This window comes from Octopus bimaculoides, chromosome 25, assembly GCF_046866305.1.
Source record: "Octopus bimaculoides isolate indiv1 chromosome 25, ASM4686630v1, whole genome shotgun sequence".
In the NCBI taxonomy this organism is placed as follows: Eukaryota; Metazoa; Mollusca; class Cephalopoda; order Octopoda; family Octopodidae; genus Octopus; species Octopus bimaculoides.
The window spans coordinates 14492970-14512318 of record NC_142952.1 but is presented as its reverse complement, the minus strand read 5'-3'; the positions used below and the strand labels follow the sequence as shown (position 1 = coordinate 14512318).

At 35.1% G+C, this 19349-nt stretch overlaps 1 protein-coding gene across 4 annotated transcripts in view; it reads left to right on the top strand.

The window, feature by feature from the left end:
• Window positions 1-18071, top strand: part of LOC106870177 (oxygen-dependent coproporphyrinogen-III oxidase) — a 326333-nt gene extending 308262 nt beyond the window's left edge. For all 4 annotated transcript variants that reach the window (XM_052976448.2, XM_052976449.2, XM_014916177.3 and 1 more), the window contains 5 exons: window positions 6947-7013; window positions 11098-11223; window positions 11455-11566; window positions 12588-12667; window positions 15431-18071. In XM_052976448.2, coding sequence (XP_052832408.1) covers window positions 6947-7013; window positions 11098-11223; window positions 11455-11566; window positions 12588-12667; window positions 15431-15514 — 469 coding nt within the window. In that variant the 3' untranslated portion in view covers window positions 15515-18071. The remainder of the gene's footprint in view (window positions 1-6946; window positions 7014-11097; window positions 11224-11454; window positions 11567-12587; window positions 12668-15430) is intronic.
• The last annotated feature ends 1278 nt before the right edge of the window (window positions 18072-19349 follow it).

The window sequence follows — 19349 nt, the reverse complement described above, 5'->3', positions numbered from 1 at the left end:
TGGTAGACGGAAACTGAAAGAAGCCCGTCGTATATATGTGTGTGTGTGTGCATGTTTGTGAGTCTGTTTTTGTCCCCCTAGCATTGCTTGACCATCGATGCGGGTGTGTTTATGTCCCCGTCACTTAGCGGTTCGGTAAAAAGTGACCGATAGAATAAGTACTAGGCTTACAAAGAATAAGTCCTGTGGTCGATTTGCTCGACTAAAGGTGGTGCTCCAGCATGGCCGCAGTCAAATGACTGAAACAAGTAAAAGAGTAAAAGAGTATATCTATGTATGGAAAACATTACTGAACAGATTGTGGGAAATAATAACTTTTGCTTATATTCAGCAGCTGTTTCACATGATTGGCAGAGCTTCACTCTCTTTACATTCATTCAAGCAAAATGCTTCCATTAATTTTAATTGTATTTAGAATTACTTTATAGGCACCGGTGTGGCTATAAGTGCAGGTGTGGTGGTTGTGTGGTAAAAAGAAGTTTGCTTCCCAATCACGTGTTTCCAGGTTCAGTCCCACTGCGAGGTACTCTGGACAAGTGTCTCCTACTGTAAAGGTCCAGGCTGACCGAAGCCTTATTGAGTGGATTTGGTAGATGGAAAATTAAGGAAGCCCATCACCTGTAGATATATATATATATATATATATATATATATATATATATATATATATATATAATAATAATATTAGGGACAAAATCCAAAATTACAGGTAAAAAACTCAATTAAAATCAATTTATAAAAAATTAAAATTAAATTGAGCCTTATAGATAAAGTATATATAAAATATATAGTTTTAGGGAAAATAACCAATTTTCAAGAACTCATCGATGAAAATCCACTATCACATATAGAAAAATTAATAATTAAAAGCACAATAAATGAGTATAATATAAAGTAAAGTAAATATCATAAGATAAATATAATAAATATAATATAATATATATATATATATTAATAGTTATCACCAAGCTAACATGGCAATGTATATTTGTATATGTATACATATATATATATGCAGATGTATATATATATGCAGATGTATATATATATGTAGATATATATATATATATATATATGTACACATATGTACATGTATATGTATACATATATATATGTGTATACTTATATATATATGTATATATATATGTATACATATGTATATGTATACGTGTGTATAAGTACATATGTATGCATATATGTATATGTATATACTAGCAGAGACACCCCATATTGCTCGGGATTAAAATGGCATAGTTTGTATATTAATATATTACAGTTATGTTGAAACAGCTGATATGGGAAAGTGCAGCATTGACAACAAAACATTTGTGGAGTAAATGATGGGCTAATTTGACTAAGCAACATTCTATGCGTCCGTTTGGAGTATTTCAGACCCTAACCTGTGGGGGTTATGTGATTTTTGAACACACCGAAAAGCTGGCAGTGGATTCACTCTCTTTTGCAGCAGTCGGTGCTGTGTCTAACACGGCCCATCATCTGAAATGTTGACATCTCCTTCGGGTTTGTTGTCCAACATCACTCATAAAGTAAATTTGGAGGAACTGTGGTTGTTCATTTGTGGGTAACAGGGAACCAATGAGGTGATAGACTTGCCCTTGAACTTTGATGTCGTCATAAATTCATGCTTATCTATCTTCTTAGATCCACCAAACGATGTCATTTGCAGAGTTGTATTGTCTGATATTGTTTAGAAAATCCTTTGACTGGATGGAAATTCCTTCTAGAAGATCCATAAGAGGCTGAGAAGGAGCTGGTAGTGCTGGCAATGTTACCTGACTGTCTGAGCAGCACATACCATTTGTTTCATTTGAAAATTTTAAAGCTCTATAGAAAAGACAATTTGTGTTTAGCACACCAATTTGGACAGAGTTATTATTTTTATAAGAATGGGATGGATCATATCTGAAAACAGCTTCAGGAGTTGTGAAGAACGAATTTGTACGTAATCTGTTCCTGAGAGCTATTCTACTGGACCTCTGTCTAATCATTAAAACATTGATTTAATGATCCAGCATTAAGTGCTGCAACATGCATTTGCTGATCTTGAGAAAATCTCATCTCTCCTCAGACTCTTGCCTTCGGTTTTCTACAATCCTCCTTGCTTTATACTTGTTTCTGGAGAGATTATGTCTTTTCTTTGGTGGCATATTTTTCCCAATATTATAAACAAAAAATTATGAACATAGAAAGAAATCATACATTAATCCCTATTTTTGTAAGCAGTTGTATCCGTAAAAATTTTATTTGAAGAGAGCAGAAATTGAAAGAAGAGAAAGCGAAAGGAACAGAGAAAGAAAGTGAAAGATGTATGTACATCTATATGAAATGGACGTGTGTGTGTGTATGTATGTATGTGTGTGCGCGTGCTTGCATATGTGAGAGAGAAAGAGAGAGAGTGAGTGAGTGAAGGTGTGTGTCATGATGATTGATGTCTTTTAAGGTACACACACACATAGAAAATGTGACGTCATCATATAAAATTTTTACGATAGTTGATTTATGGAAAAGATTATAATGTTAAATTTTTGAAATGCAAATATGTGAATGGAAATTAAGTTTAATTTGTAGCCAAAATTGTACTGAATCTTTTGACACCCCATACGTCAAAATCTGTAACTCGGTTTTGGAATGCATAAGGAATATAAAATATATAGGACAGTATCTCACATAACAATACAGACGTAATACTGAAATAGTGTAAGAGATAACAGATTGCTCTGGGCTCACATTAGGCAAGAAGTTGGAATTTTTTTTGGCTTTTGTATTTGACGCCTTTTGCTTTAAGTATTTTATTTATATTGTATATATATATATGTATGTATGTATAAGCCAATGAGGGAGACCTCTACATGGTAGCTAGACTTGGTAGAAATAGCAGCTAAATCTCCCTCAAAACACCCTACTGTCTTAATCCGACAATTCTGCCTATTATGTAGTTTGAATGAGAAACTGTAACTAAAGGTTAAAATTATTAACCCCATAGAGAGAGGAAAGAAGAGAGACAAGCATAGAGACTGTTTTGGCTGACTGTCATCCTGTACTTCCCTTGTTGCTAGTGAAATGGTATGTGCCAACTGTCTGAGCAACTGGTTGTTTTAATGGTGGAACAAACAGGACATAAAGATTACAAGAATAGCGATTCTCACTTTGAAACTAACAATTTTGAAAATCTTTTTAGATTACGGAACACTCTGCTTTCTCATGTATCCATGTTTAAAATTTCAGCGTGATCGGATGAACAATACTCAAGTTATAAACGCACAAACAGACAGACAGACAGAACAGATTTTATATTTTAAGATATATATATATGTATACATATATATGTATGTGTGTATATATATATATATATATATATGTGTGTGTGTGTGTGTGTATATATATATATGTGTGTGTGTATATATATATATATATATATATATATATATATATGTATGTGTATGTATATATATATATATGTGTGTGTGCGTGTGTGTATAAATATATATATATGCATACATATATATGTCTATGTATGTATATATGTATGTATACATAAATATTTATACACACACACATACATGTATCTGTCTCTCTATGTGTAAGTGGTGGTGGTGGGGCAAACAGATAGATAAACTTACACATAGATGGATACATACATGCATATATATATATATATATATATATATATATAATGTATTTATGTGTGTGTCTGTGTGTGTATGTATGAATATATCTATGTATGTTTATGTGCCTTTGTGTTTGTGCTTGTCTTCTACTTCACAACTAATGTTGGTTTGTTTTTGTCCCCATAACTTAATGGTATGGTATAAGTTACCAAAAGAATAAGCACCAAGATTTTTTTTTTAAATTACAGTTCTATGCTGAAAAGTTCCTGACACAGGAAGATCAGTAAATTATGATTCTATTCTACATATTCCCATCTTGGGTTCACATACTTATTGCAGCCATCCTACAGTTTTTCTGAGCCTTGTAAAAGAACTTGTAAGGTTGGGTCTCCAACTAGTCTTTGGTCAGCCCATGGTTATAGTAGAAGACACTTGCTCAGGTCATCATGCAGTGGGGCTGTAGCCAAGACCACATGGTTGGGAAGCAAGCTTCTTAACTACATGGTCACAATTGTGTCTATGATTATTCATGCATTTTTTTAGGTAAATATTTGTGATTTGAAGGAGAGCTAACTACTATGTCTAACTGATCAAATGACCATGCTGGAGTTCAGTACATTAGAAAGAGGGTTCTATAAGTTGTTGTCTTTTTAGCTCTAGATCGACCGTAAGCATCTCATCTTTTCAGAAGTCTATGAGACCACATTGTACAATCTGTTTCCATTACAATGAGATCAGGCTGTTATTTCTAGCAGGCCATGTGACTAAGTAGAGCAGCGGTTCTTAAACATTTTTTTCAACTATGGAGCCATCTTTTTTACCATATTACGCTGGTGCACCCCCCCCCCCCAGCCATAGCCATAGCCATTCGATGTTTAAAAACTAGTTTCATAGAAACTTCTTTCAAGATATCTATTTTGTTATTCACAAATTCACTTGTATTGGTCGAATTGTGTAAAACATTAGAGAAAAAAACTTCGCTGTTTCTTGCAATAAATACGTCTAAAGCAAAATTTTTCATGGACCCTTAAAACACTACTGTGGATCCCCAATTTGCGATTTCGTTTGCGTGGATCCCCGATTGTTATACGGTTCCTGTTTGAGAACCACCGAAGTAGCGGCTCCTTACGAATGAACCAAGGGGAGGGAATTAAGAACATAAGGGAGGTAATGCTGAATCACTACTTTCATTCTTTAAAATTGATTTTTGTACTTTACGCTTATTTTTCTCTTTACATAAATATATAAAATAAACATTTACAAAATATTTTTAACAGAATATATGCCATGCTGACGTAGTTTATTTTTTCTTTCTATCATCAGCCAACTCTCAGAGACTGTTAATTTCATTTTGGAATGAACTGTTCTTGATTTTCTATCTTGATGTAGCTCTAAAAGATTTCACCATGTAGTGCAAGGGAGGTAACTCTGTCCTTCCTGGCTTGGGTATTTTCGTTTCAGATTCTTTTGTTTTTTGTGGGGGTTTTTGATTTTCGTTTTTGTTTTTTACTACCAAACTGACCAAAACTGTATTTTTACTTCCATTAGTATAGTGGTTATGTATCTCCGGCCAGCATGTCTGATGAGTCGCTTATTTTGCTAAGTGCAATATAAGTAATCTCACCATGTGGTGTCTGTAAATTAAATTAGTTTGAATGGCAGCCAAAACCTAAACGTATACATACAACTAGATGCATTATTGCTAATTAACGGTACTTGAGGCCATATTTTCCGAATGTTTGGTTTCCTGTGGTACCTTTTCTCAGCTAAGTAAACTGAGCTAACTAAAATCTGAGAGACTTGACCTCCTGCACAACACATTGCCTTGTCATCTGCCTGTTGCACACTTCTGATCTTTTATGTGTCCTTGTATCATCATCATTTAAGGTCTGTTGTCCATGCTGGCATGGGTTGGACGGTTTGACTGGGCTGGCACACTGGAAGGCTGTGCCAGGCTCCAGTCTGATTTGACATGATTTTCTACAGTTGGATGCCCTTCCTAACATGCCAACCACTCCAAGAGCGTAATGAGTGCTTTCATGTGCCACCGGCATGGGTGCCAGTTGTGTGACACCAGTATCTGCCATGACTTTGATTTCACTTAACTTGATGGGTCTTGTCATGCATGACATAATGCCAAAGGTCTTGGTCATTGCCTCCATGAGGCCCAACACTCGAAAGGCGCTCAGCCACTTTGCCTCCATGAGGTCTGCAGTTACAGGTATTGATAACATTCATTCTCTCTCTTCTCATTACGCAGTATTCGACTCACCCTACACATTTGTATATATATGTGTATATAATAACAACAGTAACTTGGAGATGGAAATTTATAGGCTTTATTAATGCATTATAACATGTTTCTACACCCCACACAGTCATTAGGTAGCAATTTTCCATATTCATAAGATAGGCTATCGCCCAAACAAAACTAAAAATCATCATCATCGTTTAACGTCCGTTTTCCATGCTAGCATGAGTTGGACGGTTTGACTGAGGACTGGCAAGCCTGTAGGCTGCACCAGGCTCCAATCTGATCTGGTAAGGTGTCTACAACTGGATGCCCATCCTAATGCCAACCACTCTGAGGGTATAGTGGGTGCTTTTTTACATGTCACTGGCATGGGAGCCAGTCAGGTGGCACTGGCAGCGACCACGTTCAGATGGTGCTTTTTACGTGCCACCGTCACAAGAGCCAGTCGGTGGCTGGCTGAGGGTGGGGCTCTGGCATCGGCAGTGTTCAGATGGTGTTTTTTACTGCGGCCATGCTGGGGCACTGCATTGAAATAAATTTATATATATATATATATATATATATATATATATATATATATATATATATATATATGCTGTGCGTGAGAAGACCCGGCAAGCCAAGTAAGATCGTTGCCAGTGCCCCTGGACTGGTTCTTGTGCGGGTGGCACATGAGATGCACCATTTTGAGCGTGGCCATTGCCAGTACCGCCTGACTGGCTCCTGTAGGATTTTCGAGCGAGATCGTTGCCAGTGCCCCTGGACTGGCTTGTGCGGGTGGCACATAAAAGACACCATTTCGAGCGTGGCCGTTTTCGTGCGGGTGACACGTAAAAGCACCCACTACACTCTCTGAGTGGTTGGCGTTAGGAAGGGCATCCAGCTGTAGAAACTCTGCCAAATTAGACTGGAGCCTGGTGTTGCCATCCGGTTTCACCAGTCCTCAGTCAAATCGTCCAACCCATGCTAGCATGGAAAGCGGACGTTAAACGATGATGATGATGATATATATATATACATATACATACAGATATATATACAAATTTTTGTTTTATAATTTCAGAGGTAAAGAGCTAAGTGATTCTCCTCTGCCCTTCTTCGCTTGTGGTGTCAGTTCTGTTGTACATCCTGTAAGTATATCTACAAGTTTAGATATATTCATGCATATACATATAACTATACATATACAACACACACACACACACACACACACACACACACACACACACACACGTGCATTCAGTCATGTTACAGTTTACATTCGTTTTTCCATGCTAGCATGGATTGGACATATACATATTACTGCGCCATTGTTTCTCAAAGAGATGCTCTTCCTACTGCTTAACTTTACATATTTTCCAGGCAATGGATTTTTGTTTTTATCCTACTTGTTTTTCTGAAGCATAATAATAATAATAATAATAAATCAGTTACTAGCTCCCATGGCTTCTGATCTTAACTGATTGAAAGTGCTATAAAGTACATTGTTTTGTTTTGGTATAAAAGATGAGCTACAGCAAATATTCTGCTCAATACCACATATTTGCTTGTCAGTTGTTTGACTTTAACTAGTTGAGCATGTCCCTAACTGGGCCCCACCTACAAGGTCATGCACTGTTAATCTTGATATGAGATCACCATGTCATGCACATATGGTTGTGATGCATGTACCTGGTATACCCTTAGATGGGTAGTCATGATGGGTATAATGGGCTTCGTATATTTGTACCCCATAACTCTCACTCAATAATAATAATACTTTCCACTATAGGCACAAGGCCTAAAGCTTTTGGGGGAGGGGTCTAGTCAATTACAGTGACCCGGAGTGTTCAACTGGTACCTATTTCATTAATCTTGAAAGGCTGGAGGGCAAAGCTGACCTCAGGGGAAATTTGAACTCAGAACATAAAGATGGATGAAATGCCATTAAGCATTTTTCCTGGTATGCTAACGATTCTGTCAGCTCACAACCTTGAACAATGAATAATAATCCCAAAATTTAGTGGGAGGAAGCTAGTCAATTAAATCGACCCCAGTACTCAACTGGTACTTATTTAATTGACCCCAGAAAGATGAAAGGCAAAGTCGACCTCAGTAGAATTTGAACTCAGAACATGGACGAAATATATATACACACACACACATATATATATATATATATATATATATATATATATATATATATATATATATATATATATATATATGCGAGTAAAAATAAATACAAAAAAATGGTGGATTTTTTTGTATGATTGTGTATAGAGGAATATATTAAACACTCCAAGAAACACTCCAAGAAGTAACATACCCAAAACAATTGGACACATAGACCCTAAGATAATTAATCTTTCCAGAAGAGATCTTGACAATGATGAAACCCAACTTCTGTTAAAAGGCCTGAAATTTACACCTACACCAACAGTCAACCACCATGAACTAAAGGAAGATATCCAGAAATTCTGTCGCAAATTACGACTTGTCGAATTCTTCACCACCAATATTAATAATAAAAATAATAATGAAACCGAAGATTCTTTAGTGAGGAATAAATCACATTTCACCCCACCAAAAGGCAGAAATATCTACCTGGACCAATATATTGACACCCTATCAAACTTCCCCCTAAAACAAAATACCAAAATTAGGCCGAACATTAACAAATCAGAGATATCTGCACTTAAACGGATACAAAACGATGAAACAATAATAATTAAACAAGCAGATAAAGGGGGTGCAATCGTCATCATGGATGTGGAATACTACAAGGATTTAGTTGAGGAACAACTAAATGACACAACCTTCTATTGTGAAATACCCTCGAACATAGACCACCACATCATGAAGAAGATCAACCACTTAGTTTCTAAACACTACAACTCACTCACTGACAATGAAAGAGACTACATCACCAACTTCGAACCAAAACCCAGTAACTTTTACGGCTTACCCAAAATACACAAGTCAGAAGATATTCAACAGGGAGTAAAGGAACAAAGAAGTGAATACATAAAAGTGCTACATCCAAAAGATTTAAAACTTAGACCAATTATAGCTGGCCCAGTATGCCCTACTCACCGTCTAAGTAATTTCATCGACATTCTTTTGAAGCCACTTTGTACATACATACCCAGTTTCATTCGGGATGACATCGACTTTTTATCCCATCTTCCCAAAACCACTGAAACAAATTCAATCCTACTGAGCTTCGATGTAGTAAGCCTATACACAAATATCCCACATGATTTAGGAATAAAGGCGGTTGAATACTGGGTAAACAAACACAGAGAAGCAATTCTCAACAGGTACACGGTGACATTTATACTAGAATCAGTGAGACTTATCCTGGAAAATAATACGTTCTTCTTCAATGGTAAGAACTATATCCAAATTAAAGGCACGGCTATGGGGACGAGGTTTGCCCCCGTTTATGCGAATTCGGTGATGGGTTACTTGGAACAAAAACTCTACCAGGAAATAGAGGAGAGATATAACACCGAATTTAGGAAGCTTATAGAAAAAGCATGGAAGAGATACCTGGACGATTGCTTCATAATCTGGACCAAACCTCAAAGCATTGTGGAGGAATTTAACACCCTCCTGAACAACCTACACCCATCCATCCAATTCACAAAGGAGATGAACAGTAGCAAATTACCATTTCTAGATATAATGGTAATTAAAAAGAACACCGCCATTACCACAGATATATATTACAAACACACAGACACACACCAATACTTGAACTTTAAATCGTGCCATCCACCCCATACAAAACGCAACATACCATACTGCCTAGCCAGGAGAATATGTACTATTGTAGAGGATATAGAGACCAGAAATCAACGCCTGATGGAACTGAAAGAATTTCTGGTGAAGCAAAAATACCCATCACGACTCATAGAAAATGGTATTCAGCGGGCTTCGAAAATACCCATACAACAACTGAGGACACCGCAAAGAAAAGACAAACAGGAAAAGATCATTCCATTTATAGTGACACAAAATCCATGCCACCAGAACATCTTTAATATCGCCAAAGCGAACTTACCGATCCTTGCACAAAGTAAGGAATTGAGAAATATCATTACAGATCAAAATATAACTCTCAGTAAGAGACAACCTAAAAACTTGAAAAAACCATTAACAAAGGCAAGGTTTGACCTCAGCAACAAAAATCAAACATTCACTGTATCCAAATGCAATGATAGCCGATGCGGCACATGCCGATCAATCCATACCGGCCCATATATGAACACAAAAACAGGGAAAATATTCACCAATGCGAACATGAACTGCAAAAGTAGAAATCTAATCTACTGCATCAAATGCCCTAATTGTGAAGAATTGTACGTTGGCCAGACAGGTAATGCACTATCGGAACGCTCACGGGTACATCGACAACAGATTAAAAACCCAGAAGTCCGCCAAATACCACTGAGTAACCATCTAGCAACATGTGGTCATCAAACTTTTATTATATTTCCATTCCATAAACTTTACAACCGGAATGAAATTGAAAGAAAATGCAAAGAAAAGGACTTTATTAAGAAATTCAAACCCACTCTTAACAAACAATGATTAAATCCATCTTACTTGGGGTTTAAAAATCTTATCCCTGTAACCAAAACACAAAAAATCTCTCAGATATCATCATTTCTATAAATAGATTTGGCATCATTTCTAAGAACAGCCAAACACCTACTGCGGTTTAAAAATCTTATCCCTACAACCCACACAAAACAATAAATTAAAATATCATCATGTCTAAAAATAGATTTAACATCAATTCTAAAAATAGCCAGACACCTACTGCTGCCATCCAAAGGAATTGGTATAAAAGACAGAAAACCAGCCAACTTATTACAGTCTGTTAAAGACTGTCATACCGGCCATGACGAAGGGAAATAGCCCTGAAACTCGAGTCGCCTTTATATATATATATTTATATTTATATATTTATATATTTGATCCTTTATATTGAACACTCAATATTTCATCTACATTCAATACTTTATTTCATGGAGCCATCCATTTTTATTTTATTTTATATTATATATTGTATATTATATTATATATTGTATATTCCATATTCTATACCCCACATTAGTTCTGCAGGAATATAAATAAAACATAAAAAACAGACAGTGTTGGAACTCTTTTAAGCAAAATAATATATATATATATATACATATCTCTTCCGTTTCTTGCTTGTAGGTCAATCCCCATGTGCCTACAATACACTTTAATTACCGGTACTTTGAAACTGTTGCTGACGACGGTACGGTCAACTGGTGGTTTGGGGGAGGCACAGACCTCACCCCTATGTATCTGGAAAAGAAAGTAAGTGAAAATCATATTGGTAAATTACATCTTTAAATTATGTACATATAATACATATGCATCATCATCATCACCACCATCGTCATCATCACCATCATTGTCATCATCACCATCATCATTTAACATTCCATGACTATGTCTATAGTCCAGCCCTTCAACATTGTATTTCCTGATTGCATTTATCTTCCTGGTTCATTTTACCAATTCTCTTTTCTGTTTAACTCATCCCAGGATGTTTCCCACTTTCACAAGACTTTAAAAGCTGCCTGCGACCAGCACAGTGAGTCGTACTACCCCACCTTCAAGAAATGGTGTGATAATTACTTCTTCCTTCCTCACAGAGGTAAGAACAAGACTGTTACAAGTCTCTTTTTCTTGTATTCTTTTATTGGTTTCAGTTATTTGACTGTGGCCATGCTGGAGCACTGCTTTTAGTCGAGCAAATCGACCCCAGGACTTGGTCTTTGTATGCCTAGTATTTATTTTCTCAGTCTCTTGTGTTGAACCGCTAAGTTACGGGTACATAAATATACCAGCATCGGTTGTCAAGCAATGTCGGGGGGCAAACACAGACACACACACATGCTGAGCTTCTTTCAGTTTTCCATCTACCAGATCCACTCACAAGGCTTTGGTCGGCCTGAGGCTATAGTAGAAAACACTTGCCCAAGGTGCCATGCTGTGGGACTGAACCTGGAACCATGTGGTTGGTAGGCAATCTACTTACCACACAGCCACTCCTCCACCTGTCAGTTTATATTTAGTTGTTGGCTTTGGTTTTGTTGAATCTGTTATCAGTAAGGTGGAGGTGGGGGTTGTCTTGCAAGATGATTGGTGACCTCACTAGTACTGGTACCACGGGTACCTTGTTGTGCCACTATTTCCTATTTATATGTATATGTGTGTGTGTGTGTGTCTTTGTGTCTGTGTTTGTGCTCTCCCCCCCCCCCCCATCACTACTTGACAACCTGTGTTGGTATGTTTAAATCCCCATAACTTAGCACTTCGGCAAAAGAGACTAATAGAATAACCAGTCAGTTTAAGAAATAAGTGCTAGGTTTGATTTGTTTGACTAAAATACTTCAAGGCAGTGCCCCAGCATGGCCACAGTCAAAATGACAAACATATAAAAGAATATATACACACACACACACACACACACACACACGACATACCTCACAAGGCTCCAGTTGGCTTAGGACTGTAGTAAAAGATACTTGTCCCAGGTGCCATGCTGTGGGACTGAACCCAGAACCATGTGGTTGGGAAGCAAACTTCCTACTACATTGCCGTGTCTATGCCTTAATAAAATAAATAAATATGATGTGATATGAAATTTTATTTTGTTATTTTCTTTTCTGTAGGTGAATGCCGAGGTGTTGGAGGAATATTCTTTGATGATTTGAACGACAGGAGCCCAGATGAGATCTTTAATTTTGTTAAGGTAACCATGGCTGTCTTTCTAACTTGTATTCAGTTATTGGGTGTATATAGCAGAAGACTTCAGTGTTATATTGGTTTCGAATTTTGACACAAGGCCAGCAATTTCAGGGGAGCTGGATAAGTTGTTTACCAATGATCAACTGGTACTTATTTTATCAACCCTGAAAGGCAAAGATGACCTTGGTTATTATATAATGGTTATTATATTGACTTTATCATCTGTCTTTTGCTTGTCTTAATTACTGGATTGCAGCAAATATGTTGGGGTACCACTTCGAAGGAATTGATCAAACAAATCAATGCCAATACTTTTTTGTTTCAAGCTTTATGCTTAATCTATTGGACTCGTTTTTTGCTGAACCTCTAAGTTATGAGGATATAAACAAACCAACACTGGTTGTCAACTGGTGGTGTGGTGGTGGTGGTGGTGGGAGAGGGGTACAAACACAAACGCACACATGCTCACATACATACATATATATATATATATATATATATATATATATATATATATATATTGTTCAATTTGAAAATCCTACACGACTAGGTGAAAAGCGCTTTATTTAATATGTGACATTAATAAAAATCTGTAAATGTACAAACATCCAGATTTCAGAGTACCTTAATAATTTATATATATATATATATATATATATATATATACGAGGGGTGTATGAAAAGTCTTGAGCCCCAAAAAAACAAAACATAGTACAAGACTTCTGATGATTTATTTTTCAACATAGTCCCCCTCGATGACTGAATACTTTCTCCAGTGGTGCTGAAGCGCCATTATCCTGGCGTAGAGGAACTCTTTTGTTTGAGACTCCAGGAAACTTCCTACAGCATCTGTGACGTCATTGTCACTGGCAAAATGGTGACCAGCCAGGGCTTTTTTCATTTTTGGGAATAGATGAAAGTCAGAGGGGGCTAAGTCTGGTGAATAAGGCGGATGGGGAACAAGTTCGTATCCACAATTATGAATTGTTGCCATGACAACCACTGAGGTGTGGGCTGGAGCATTGTCGTGATGAAAAAGGACTCCTCTGGTGAGCATTCCCGGTCTTTTTTCTTTGATTGCTTCTCGGAGGCGTTTCAGTAACTGAGAATAATACAGCCCTGTCACGGTGTGACCCTTTTCAAGGTAATTGATCAGCAAGACACCTTGAGAATCCCAAAAAATGGACGCCGTGACCTTGCCAGCTGAAGGAATGACCCTGGCCTTGTTTGGGGTTGGAGAAGATGTGTGCTTCCACTGCTTTGATTGTTCTTTGGTTTCAGGCTGGTAGTGATGAACCCAACTTTCGTCCATAGTAATGAAATGAGCAACAAAATTCTCTTCATCGGCTTCAAACAGTTCCAGATTGCTCGTGGACAAAGTGCACCTGGTGCGTTTCTGTTCAGGAGTCAAAAGGCGAGGAACCCACCTTGCAGAAACCTTTAAGAACCCAAGTTCTTTTGTCACAATGTTGTCTGTCCTTTCAGTTGAGATGCCCAGTCTCTTGGCTACCTGACGACATGATATTCAGCGATCTTGCATTATCATACCAAGAGCAAGGTCAATGTTGTCCTCGGTGGTTGCAGTTGGAGGTCTCCCTGGTTTTGGATCATCTTCCACACTCTCCCTGCCACGCTTGAATTCATTTACCCAGCGTTTGACTGTTGCATATAAAGGAACATTGTCTGTTAAGGTTCCCACCATATCTTCATGGATTTCTGATGGAGTCATGCCTTTCAAATGAAGGTACTTTATGACAGCACGATACTCAGTTTTCTCCATTTTCCTTGTAACCTCGACACTTGTTTATTCAAAAATCTGCAACAAAAAAAATTAAAATATCAGAATCATGAAAATAAGCAAGAATACCCCGAAAAGACTGTACTTACCAGAAAAATTGTACATTTTGTAGTATTTAATGTATTTTTCATTTTATATATATATGTGTGTGCGTATCTATATGTTTGTCCTCCACCATTGCTTGACAACTGGTGTTGGTTTGTTTATATCTCCATAAATTAGTGGTTTGGCAAAAAGAGATAGAATAAGTTTCAGGCTTAAAGATAAGTACTGAGGTCAATTTGTTTGGTTAAAAGCCCTTCAAACCAGTGCCCCAGCATGGCCATAATCCAAAGACTGAAACAAACAGAAGGCAAATGATAAAAGATAGGATACAAGTCAGGTTAATTGAGTTTGTCACTCTCTAACTTTGTACAGCAATGAGTAGTCTTTACTCAGTTGTATTCTAAGATGGATTATGCTATTTGGAAGTTAACTCTTTAGTATTCAGCATGGCAGATACTGGTGTTATGCAAATGGTACCCATGCTGGTGACATGTAAAAGCACCCATTACACTCTCGGAGTGGTTGGCATTAGGAAGGGCATCCAGCTGTAGAAAACCATGTCACATCAAACTGGAGTCTGGTACAGCCTTCCAGCTTACCAGCCCTAGTCAAACTGTCCAATCCATGCCAGCATGGACAACAGACGTTAAATGATGATTTTACCGTTAAATATAACGTTTTATTATTCTCGTTTTGAATTAATCATGCATTATCTTGTAGCTTCAAGATTTTGATGATGTGATTGCTTATTTGTAAAACGACATTCTAGGGTAGGAGTGAGAGATCAGATTTGTCCTATTTGATCATAAAACAGGTAGAATATGTTAATGCTAAAGGGTTAAACCATTCATCTCAGAAACAATACAGTGCCATTTTTAGAATGTTAACATCCTAAATTCCTTTTTTTTTAAATTTTTATTACAGGGTTGTGCTGAAGCTGTTGTGCCTTCTTATGCACCAATTGTCAAACGAAACTGCAAGAGAACATATTCATATATGGAACGGTAAGTTCTTTTCTAACACAATTTCAGTCGATCTGTTTTCATTTTATATTTTTATTTTAGTGTCTTTCTGGCACAGGAGTGGCTAAGCTGTAAAACTTTCCTTGGAAGTTCTCATCTTGATGACTTACTAATAGTCCTCAAACTAGCAGAAGCAGAAATATAAAAATACATGACAAGCTCTGCTTGGTTGATAATCATCACATTTCCTATTACCAAAAGAGAATGAGTAATTTTACAATGACACTCAATAACAATAAAATAGTTAGAAATAGATTACATTAGAGAAATATGACATGGTTCAACCCTACTTTTGTAATTCTACTAGCATAGCTAATCCAAGAATTTTCTTTAGGGTATTGGAGAAGCATTTTGCCTCTCTAATTGATATAAAATCTTTAATAGATTTACTGTGAAATCTGTATATTCTATCACACCAATTCTAGCTGATAATATAGCTGCAATTAACAATAAAAAATGAAATGATATTGGAAATAAGAAATATACCTTTGAGTAACAATTACAACTCTACATCCATTGTGAAGTTATGTTTTTGTGAGAATGTTGATGATTTTCCTTTATATAGTATTCCATGGGATTTAAATCTGGCAAGTTTAGCGACCACAGGTTTGGTGTTATATGATCTTAAAGATTGTTCTTCGATTATGTAGGCTTTGTCAAAAAGGTACTGAGTCTTGTTAAAACATTTATGGTCTTCCCTACGTACTTCATCCGTCCAAAGCTTAACAAGTGTCACCAGCAGTGTTAATTCTAAGAACCTGAAGAAAGATGTCAGGTGGAATAACATGACTTTCCTTACTCACCACTCCTAAAACCATCACAGTTCCTGGCATCAGAAGGGTCTATGCTTAACCAGCTCTCATTTCTCCTGTTAGACTTTTGCTCTCAGTCAAAGTTTTCCTCATCAGAGAAATACCAAAACCTGTCACATTTGTGAGGGGTTTTTTAACATTCTTAACCACTTGGCATGGATCAAATTGTTTCTTGTGTCTTTGTAGATATAAATTAGTTTCATACACCACAGTTCTAATAGTCCACCCTGACACTTGACGTTCTTTGGTTATCTTTGAGCCGACTCGATAAACTGAGACATCCTTTTGGTGTTTTGCCCCACTACAAAGGTAAAGTTACCTTCTTGAGTCATGTCAACCCATAAGGGCTGGTTTCCTGGATTCCATGGCATATATATTCCCCCCCCCCCCCACCTGGACAGGACACCAGTCCATTGCAGAATTATTCATTATTGCCTGCTGAGTGGACTGGAGCAATGTAAAATGAAGTATTTTGCTCAAGAACACAACACATCACTCAGTCCAGGAATTGAAACCACGATCTTACAGTCATGTGTCCAAACCCCACACACTAAGACATGCACCTCCACTATGCTACAGCTCGATGATTATGTATGTTCGTATGTGTAACTATATGTATATGTATGTATATTTGTGTGTGTTTGTGTTTGAATGGGTGTGTATGTTTGAAATAATGAAAATAATTTTACTGATAATTTTTTTCCATTTCAATGATTTGCTGTTTACATAGCATAGACATGATTTGTAAGCGTCTAACAATTTGTAAACTTCTAACGTTTGAAGTAGAAAAATTTATCAGAAGAGCTATTCTTATTCATTTTTCTAATATATCTATATAATGTACCAAGATTCTCTATTCCTATTTCTTGTGTGTGTGAGGGGGGAGGGTATTAAATACAGTACCCATTAAATACACTGGACCTGGAGGGACTGCAATCCCAGAAGCAGAGACAGTGCGAGACCTGGGCATTTACATGAGTAATAATGCATCCTTTCATGTTCATGTTGCTAAATTGTCAATGAAATGCAGGCGACTGACCGGATGGATTCTTAGGACTTTTAGAACAAGAGATCAGGAAACCATGATGGTGCTCTGGAAGACACTTGTTCTAAGCCACTTTGACTATTGCTCTCAGCTATGGTCACCAACCAGTGTCAAATTAATCTCAGAACTTGAGGCAATCCAACGAAGCTACACGAAGAAGATAGCCTCTATGCAGCCTATAAGCTATTGGGAAAGACTCAAGAGATTAAGACTCTATTCCTTAGAGCGTAGACGAGAAAGATATGCCATAATATACATCTGGAAGATCCTCGAAGGAATTGTCCCAAACTTTGGCATCCACAGTTACACAAATAAAAAAACTGGACGCCATTGCATAGTGCCAAGGACTCCAAATTTGCCATCAAGATGTAGGACAAGATACTGCAATAGCCTGGGCTTCAGAGGTCCACAGCTCTTCAATATCCTCCCAAAGGACCTGAGAGACCTGCATGCGGTGGATGTAGGTGTCTTCAAGATGAGGCTGGACCTCTTCCTGTCAGGTCTCCCAGATGAACCAACTTCACGGCAGTAGGTGCAGATGAGAGCAGCTGCATCAAACGCTCTCATGCACCAAATGTCAATTCCTGAAGTAAGATTCGTGAAGTAAAATTGTGTAGCAACACCAAATGGCGGTGCCCCAGCATGGCCACATGACATGAGCTGAAACTAGATAAAATGAAAAAAAATATATATACATAAATATATATATATGTATATATATATATATAAATATATATATATATATATATATATATATATATATATATATACGTAATATATATATATATATATATATATATATACGTAATATATATATATATATATATATATATATATATACGTAATATATATATATATATATATATATATATATATATATATATACGTAATATATATATATATATATATATATATATATATATATATATACGTAATATATATATATATATATATATATATATATATATACGTAATATATATATATATATATACGTAATATATATATATATATATATATATATATATATACGTAATTATTATATATATATATATATATACGTAATATTATATATATATATATATATATATATATATATACGTAATATATATATATATATATATATATATATATATATATATATACGTTTAATATATATATATATATATACGTAATATATATATATATATATATATATATATATATACGTAATATATATATATATATACGTAATATATATATATATATATATATATATATATACGTAATATATATATATATATATATATATATATATACGTAATATATATATATATATATATATATATACGTAATATATATATATATATATATATATATATATATATATACGTAATATATATATATATATATATATATACGTAATATATATATATATATATATATATACGTAATATATATATATATATATATATATATATATATATATATATATATATATATATACGTAATATATATATATATATATATATATATATATATATACGTAATATATATATATATATATATATATACGTAATATATATATATATATGTACGTAATATATATATATATATATGTACGTAATATATATATATATATATATATATATATATATATACGTAATATATATATATATATATATATATATATACGTAATATATATATATATATATATATATACGTAATATATATATATATATATATATATATATATATACGTAATGTATATATATATATATATATATATATATATATATATATATATATATATATATATACGTAATATATATATATATATATATATACGTAATATATATATATATATATATATATATATATACGTAATATTATATATATATATATATATACGTAATATTATATATATATATATATATATATATATATATATATACGTAATATATATATATATATATATATATATAT